This window comes from Gobius niger (assembly GCF_951799975.1).
Source record: "Gobius niger genome assembly, chromosome: 1".
Taxonomy (NCBI): domain Eukaryota; kingdom Metazoa; phylum Chordata; class Actinopteri; order Gobiiformes; family Gobiidae; genus Gobius; species Gobius niger.
Window position 1 is genome coordinate 58,605,962 of NC_136852.1, and position 8,320 is coordinate 58,614,281.

General features: G+C 38.8%; 1 protein-coding gene across 1 annotated transcript; it reads right to left on the reverse strand.

The window, feature by feature from the left end:
• Nucleotides 1-5,225: 5,225 nt before the first annotated feature.
• wdr54 (WD repeat domain 54) lies at nucleotides 5,226-8,022 on the reverse strand (the record flags this gene model as incomplete). Its single annotated transcript, XM_079566017.1, has 9 exons — nucleotides 5,226-5,415; nucleotides 5,491-5,565; nucleotides 5,855-6,017; nucleotides 6,153-6,253; nucleotides 6,319-6,446; nucleotides 6,527-6,583; nucleotides 7,348-7,414; nucleotides 7,659-7,721; nucleotides 7,798-8,022. The coding sequence occupies 9 exons, from the start codon at nucleotides 8,020-8,022 to the stop codon at nucleotides 5,284-5,286; spliced, it is 1,011 nt and encodes a 336-aa protein (XP_079422143.1). The 3' UTR covers nucleotides 5,226-5,283.
• Between the last annotated feature and the right edge of the window lie 298 nt (nucleotides 8,023-8,320).

Here is an 8,320-nt window from a genome sequence, read left to right on the forward strand (position 1 = left end):
CCAGAAGAAGAGTAAACAAACTGGGCCATGATCCGTGAAGGGCGACTGTGTCAGACCTGTAAGCGTCATGTAACCTGTCCATAAACTGGATGAAATAATTAAATAATTGCATACACAGGTGCTGATGCTATTTTAGCTGTCATATTTGTTGTGTCCAGGTGCATCCTTTATTCTAAAGTGACTTGTGAAGCACTTTTGTTGCATGCAGCTTTTCACAATTGTTGCACAGACTTGGGCACAAAAGGGGCATAATGGGAGAGTCCACACGGTTCCATCCACTGTCAGCTGTTCTCCTGAAGGGCCAAACTGCTGAACTCAGGGATGTGAAAGGTCCACCATCAGCTGATTTCATACAAAGCACTGTATTTGACTTCAACCGCAGATTCAAAATATCACCACACAAAAGTCGAAGACATAACTAGTCATTGTTTAACCAGTTGTATCGGTGCGGCAGCCCATCAAGTGACTATCAGCAAAAACATTAATATGGTCATATGGCACTTCTTTGTCTCTTCATACGTCCTTTCAAATAACAGTAGCATTAATGTACATACTGTACAAAGATAACTGAAATATTTGAAGCATCTAATTGTATATTGCAAAGAATGCAGCACCATGCATATCTTTCAAAATTGTCAGTGCAGATGGCCTACAGTGGGAGCACTACAAGGATCTGGATTATAAACAGCAGGCCACAGGCATCCTCTTGTTTTTCCCAGTTCTGAATGAATCTCCATAGCATGACAGGCTTTTTGCATCTAATCTTTTTCACACCTTGCCAGAGTAGAAAGGAGAGTTGTGCATTCGTATTGATTTGTTGATTGCACATTCCACGCCAGACGTTCTTCAGTCCGTTTTGGGGTCCCGCTTGGTCATTCGGGAGAGAACACCCCCATTGGGCGTCACAGAGCTGCTATGAATAGGCTCTGGCGTATGGTGCGTGCAGTCAGCTGGGCATTGGCACATGGCTCATGTCAGTACGGCCACAGCGCAGCGTACTGCCGTCACCACGCCGATCTCACACCCAGGTCACCATGGAAACAAAGATGAGCAAAGTAGCTCCCTCTGCCTTGATATTTGCTGTGTGTTCTAAACCGGGATCTTTGGTAGTATTGTTGTCTGCTATGAAATAGTCTTCTGTGATTTGAATAACAGACACTTTTCTTTTCCCAAGCCACTGTTTGAGAACCTTTCACTTTTATTGTAGCCTATCATGCAATCGTGACAAAACATGCATACAGATGTAACTGAACAAACTAGAAAATCTTGGGAATATACTGTGTGCATTTCAATTGTGAAGTTATAAAAACATATATACATTTGACCGATGCTGTTGTGATTGTGCAAACACAAACATCAACATTCAATATCAGACATTGGCCAGTACCAGTGATTCAAGGACACAATATTTTTCTCATGTCGGCTACATCTGGCCCGCATATTCTTAGACACATTTTGTGATCTGAAAAACTTCTCCTGAAGTCTCAAGAGCAGATTGCGATGTTTGATCTTCTGCCCCATTGACCTCTTTGTGTTTGAGGCTAAAATGATTGACTGTCAGAGGGCAAGATCGGCGGGCGCACAGGTAGGTATACTCAGTTAAGAAAACAAACTCAGGGTAATGTGGCAGCTAAATGGTAAATGGTGCCCTATTTTGGTTATAATTTTAAAGAATGACATTTCAATATAATACAATAGAACTTAGTCAGTATTCCTTTAAGTTACAATATTTGTACAACTTTATGTTTAACTGCAAACATCATATGATAAAATTCTAGTAGAACTTTTATCAGGCAACGGTCTGCTGCACATGAATCTATCAGTATTACTTCATTCGCATGATTATTGAGTGACAGAACAGCTGTGAAATGTATTGGGTTAAGTGGTCAGTGGAACTATCATGTGAGCCCATTAGTATATGCAACTAAATATAACCTTGGATCGCTTCCAACTGTGAATCTTATCTTCGGGGATCATAATACAAAACAAGAGTTAGTAAACATGAAAACTCTAACTAATCAATATGTACATAGCAAAATATGGCAAAACATTACATTTATGGTTACAATTTCTCCAATAGAACCCCAATATTGGCATAGGCTTTGGTCATATGCCTTGCTAAAGCAGGAACAAAGAGATAAATACATTCAGTCATGGTATATGTTGACATAATATTAAACTATTGAACTAAAGGGTACTTTGCAAGTTGTCTCTTTTTGCTATGAAAGAAACTATGGCTTTAACTTCACCAGATTGTAGATCTCAGGAGCTGAGGATCTGTGTGAGCATGTGTGTCATGTGACATATAGAGTTTATATAAAAGCACCTTATTTATCATGAGAAGGACGCAAACAAAAAAGGAAGGCTTCTTTTATATTGGTAAAAAATAAATATGGGATATTGTGACCTGAAGTTGCTAATTTGTTCAAATATGTGCCATACAGTGACACTAAGTCATGCACTGATGAGGGTTGACAGTATTCCGGTTAATATGTGTGTCTATTTTGAGATTTTCTAACTCACACACTTGAGGTAATGAGAGGGGCGTTCATCTGTTAGAATAATAATCTGAAAAGCGCGAGATCACCTATGAGGCTTTCTAGTAGTTGGAGCAGATAGTTGTTAAATTGCTTTTACATTTTAGCCATGCATTATTATTGTTTTTTAAACATAAAAATGCTTCCATCATGATTTGGGGGTACCATCTGTGCATATAGACACATACACAGAGCACAGAAACGTCAGCGCATCCACGTAAGGCAGCCCAAACAGTAGATGGATGCTAAGCAACCATGCTGTCTGAGTGCAGATGGTGGGGTCTGATCATGTTTATTTTACCCTAATGTGTCTAAATCCCAGTGCCTGTCCATGCCTCTGAGATGATGGCACAAAAGGAATTAGCAGGAATATCTGGGAACCAAGGAGTACCCACAATGCCTCTGATGCCATATTTATTTTTGAATTGATAAAATGCAAAAAAACAATAGATAATTTTACTGTTAGTTGGTTCTTGAGCTTTACTCAGTCTCATAGATCACAGTTAGGCTATGCAATTATTTTTAAAATAGTAAACCTTGGCATATCCCTTATGGCCGTGATGTCATTTAGTGGCAGCAATATCCTTCATACGAACATAACAATGTTGGAAGGCTTATTGCAAGTAAATCATTGTGATTGTGCCTGCAGACATGTTTGTTTAATTGCCAATATAAAGTAATCCAAAAACTCATAAGAGATCTGTGTATAAGGGGTTCCTATTGTATTAGTTAGGGGTTTGATAAAGTACAATATTAGACAATTGGGGGCAACAGTGGCTTAGTGTTTAGAGTATTTGTCCATGGATCAAAAGCGTGGCTGTGCGAATCAAGTCACATTTGTCTGTGTTTGAGAATTGAGCTAAACAAGAAAGACTTGTGTCACAATCTCTACAAAAATTCATGAGGAGCTAAAAGCAAAATGGTTAGATTAGGCCAACTGGTTGTCCAGTTTCTGCAAGTAATGCTACGTGCTTTAAATGCTGTACTTGGTTTGGACCTATCTGGTAAAACCAGAAATGCCTCCTTTGTTTCATGATGATAGTAGAAATAATGGGGTGGATGAATTATGTTGACATACCTCATTCTGTCATAATACAGTAATTGCAAAGAGTATCACACCCAATTAAAATATAGAACAGGGGAAAAAACAGTGTTTATTCAATACAACATTTTGGCCAGTGGCTTTTGTCAGGCAAATGTTTTTTTATGAATGAGAAGATATCTTAAAAGGTCTGTGACTGGCTACATCACAGGATGCACCCCATTCAAGTAAAATCATTTCAGACCAGGGCAGTTCTATAATAAAGATTAAGCCCTGGCATCAATCAATCTTCCTGGTTAGCCTGCCTTGAAGCATTGTAGAACATAACTTTATGCAATGTGTTCCTTAAAAAAGCTGGTTTCCCTCCAGCACACAAATGGCTGCTGTGTAGCACAACCATAGAGATTACAATTCTTATCCCACTTGGCAAAGCTTGGTCCCAGCAGGCTTCATGTCAGACAAACAACTGTCACTAGACCGGACAGGCCAGGATAAATTGCTCTCTGGCTATAACACAAAAATCATGCTGCTGGTGGAAAAAACAAGGCATGCTACACACTTCTCATGTTCTCAGTTTTTATCTTTATGCCAGAGATGCAGTCAGGTGCCAGTCTCTTAGTGTTTCTCAAAATGTGGCACAGGTACCGCTAGTGGCAAACATGGCTCCACCTGTAAATCTATATTACATTAAATATTTATATATGTATATATATCACAATCTCACTTAGTCTTTAACCCTTTTAAAACAATACAGAGACATCTGTTGAAAATTGTCATCTATGGGTACAACTTTATCTACCAAATTCAGATTATGTAACCTGTCATGCGTGTGGGCTCAAAACAGCCTTGTCAGATGATGTTATGTGATCAGTGTTGACTGCAAACTAGAAAAGCCCTGGACCGAGGGATTTATTACATGCACAGATAAACAAGTCAAAATGCCTCACTGACCTGGTTTTCACAGACAGGTGAACAGGAATACTCTGGTACTTAGCTCTTCCCAACCTTAAAGGTGCCTGAGGTTGCAGAAAGTCCCTGAAGCCTTGTCTGGTCAGAGGGTAAGGTCATAAGAGATATTATTTTAACAAATTAAAAAATAAAAACACACATATATGTCTAAGAAGGGAGTCCAAGTGCAGAAAACACCCGTGAAGCTGTTGCATTGAAAAAACACACACACACACACACACACACACACACACACACACACACACACACGCACACACACACACACACACACACACACACACACACACGGCTCTTTTAGGGTCTAACCCACATAATGTATTTGACCCATATGAGTAGAAAAAAGCTGCTGCTACAACTGCGCAGTAGGCAATTTTACTATTGCGAATTATTCCTAGAAATCACGCTTTTCCATGATTACTTGTGTCTGTGTCCAAGGACATCACAACATCATATACACACTTGCATAAAAATAAGGAATTTTATTTATAAAGAACTCACGCTCTCTTAGCTTTTGTTTTGACTGCACTGCCACCTAGTGGGATCGAAGGGAGGTGCATGTCAGTGCATAGAACAAGTTTAGTGACGACACAGGATTCTGTGTGACTGTACAAAATATTTATTTAAAGTTATTGGAGAATATACACATTGACGGCTGTTACTCCGTTTTTGTTCTGTTTACAATGACTATGTTTTGCTAATGCAGTTCAGTTAAAACAAATGATCAATGAAAACATGCTATGTCTGTGTGTAGCGGATAATCTCACTTAGGTCATAGCCCGTCACTGCAAAAGCATAGCCATCATCATCACAGAACCGGGCACCGCAGATTTGTGTGTCTGTTACACATTCATTATGTAAATGAGCCACCTGCAAAAGTAGGGACATCACATTAAAAAATGGCCATATTAACAAACATAAATAAGACTTTGGACATGAGATTACCTCAACACTGTTGGTCTCAGGGGTTAAAGACATGTGCCACACCCGCACCAGAGAATCTTCAGCTGCAGACAGAAGCTACACCACACAGAGCACAATCGATTATACTTTATGATGTTTCTGAGCATGTTTATGTAGGCTCTCATTTGTCCAAGTATTATTCATTGCAGTCAAGATTTTCAAATGTTGTTGACTGGACAGGGTTCATTGAATTGAGGACATTTCACTTTCAGCCTTACATTATGACTACAAGAGTGAGAGGAAGCTTCAAAAGATTGAGCAGAAAAGTCCTCAACTCAATACACCCAGTTCAGTCAACAATATTTGAAAATCTCTACCACGTTCATGAACATATTTTCCAACTTACTAGGCCAGCAAAAGGAGCAATGTCCAGAGAGTAAATCCAGCGAGCATGGGCATTAATTTCCACATGTAGAATTCCAGTCACAGCCTCATACAAACGGATTTGGCCAGTACCATAACCTGCTGCAATCGTACCCTTCCACAGCTTCACAGATGAGCATGTCATACTGAAATGAGGGACAGTGAATGTCATTATAGGAACAACAGTCGTACACAAAAATGTATTGAGAGAACAAAGGAATAAACAAGAACACATCCAAATAAGCTCAAGCTTCTGTGAGTAGATCTGAAACAAATCTTACTCAAAACCAGGTATCTTGTTCAGGATTTGAAACTCCTCGCCGGCTTTCCACACACAGAGGTTGCCTCCATCGTCAGCGCTAACCATATCGGCGATGCACTCCTGGTGGAAGAAATCAACCCAAAATTAGTCGTACATAATACTGTACTATGAAACTTCCGACTCACCTGGCTACCAGAGCACTCTGAAGCCATGTCAGTGACAGACTTCTTATGCTCCTCAAGCACTTCAGACAAAGTGATGTTACTGCCTTTACTTGGAATGTCGAATACTAGAATTGATCCTGATGACACACCTGGAACAAATGTTGAATTTGGCTCTTTTGACTTCTGTCAGTAATTTTAATAGTCAGAAACATTTAATTAAAATACTTACCCACACAGATGTAATTATCCCATACTGCTGATATTCCTCGGGCAAACACAGCTTGGGCTGTCACAGAAAGTATTGTTAGATAAATAATATAAATAGTATCCATTTACCGTGGCGCCGCAGTTAGCGCTCGTGCTTCACAGCGAGAAGGTCCCCAGACGGGGGGAGTGTGTTTGAGAGTACCAGTGCGGGACAAGCTATGGAAATTAGTCCATGGTTGCCATGGTAGTAACCTGGCGTGTCGAGTTTACATGCATGTGTGTTCATTAACATTAACAGTGCTGATAAAATAAACAAAATCAAAAGAATTATAATCAAAGGTTGATAGACTAGACAACATTTTACAAATGAAATTCACAACATGGAGAGACTAACTTATATTATAAGACAACAACAAGAAATCTGTGAAGAGAGATGGGAAAAATGGACTCTATACACGGACTTTATACACTATGACCACTGACACTGGGTTGCAAATGTTCTTTTTGTTGTAAAATGTAAAAATCAACAATAAACTTTAAGTGAAAAAAAAGCACCATTACTACATTATTAGGAAATAATACGTTAAAAGAGTGGATGAAAACACTGTGAGAAATGTAAAAAAACTGCTGAAAGAGTGTGCATTTCACAGATATTTGGAATTCACAACTTTCCGAGGCAAAGGCAGTTTTAAGTCACAAGAGGAACAAATGTTCAAATTATTGAATATAGTTAAACGGGGTTGACTTGTAGACTTACTCATAATATTCATTTAAAAATTGTGGTGTGATAAAACACCTTTGAGAACAACTTCTTCAAAAGCCAAGTTACCCAAGGAAACGTACCCGTGGGTGTTTCAGGTGTGTCAAGAGCATGCCAGTAAACCATTATAGAACCATCAGATTCATAGATCTAGAAAAACAAAAACATTATTAGCATTATTTTTGATAAGTAAAATAAAATAAAAACTGCAAGACATAACTATGCAAGACACAACTCCATTTCAATAAATAAAAGTAATGGCAATGATAATTATTCTGGTTCCAAACTAATAACAATACACATAACTACTAACTGCTGTATCTACTTTAAAATAATAGTAATGATAAAAATAAAATAAAATAAAATAAGACATACAAACAATTAGGCCTTCTACCTGAATGCCTTTCTGAGATGTCACCACCAGCAACTCGCGTGAGGGGAGAACACAGAATGAGGCCTGTAATAATATCGTTACAAATAGTGACAAATAATAAAAAACTGCTATAAAGTAATAGGCAACTCAGCGACCTGACCTGCATTATGAGTGATGTGCTTGTTGCCACGTTGGGCTCTTTGGATTGCAGTTGTCTGTGGGAGTAATTTAGTCCATCCCAGGATGCACTCACCATATTCACAACATTTGCGTGGACCACTGTGAAATATGTTAGCTTTCGAGGAGCGATGCGAAGCACACTGAGGTTGTTGTACAGTGCAGATGCACTGTTTTTTATTTGGATGCTCTTTTCTTTGTGATACATCATTCAGGCTCTATTTTCTCGAATAACTTAATTGTCCGAGTATGGGGATTAAATGTAATAGAAATTAATTTGTTATTTGGTTTAGAATAAAAACTATTGAGTAGTTACGTTACAGCATCTGTTTCAAAGTTGGTGATGGTTAATACGGATTTGCTAGCCGCGGCTGAGTGTTAGCTACAAGGATTCGAGAATTTCGCTCCAAACAAATACAAACAGAACTTTTCTCACATTAGCTCGGTCTATTTTACTGAACGTGAACGTTTACTTAGCTTAGTTAATGGTCCTAGAACGGAGCAGG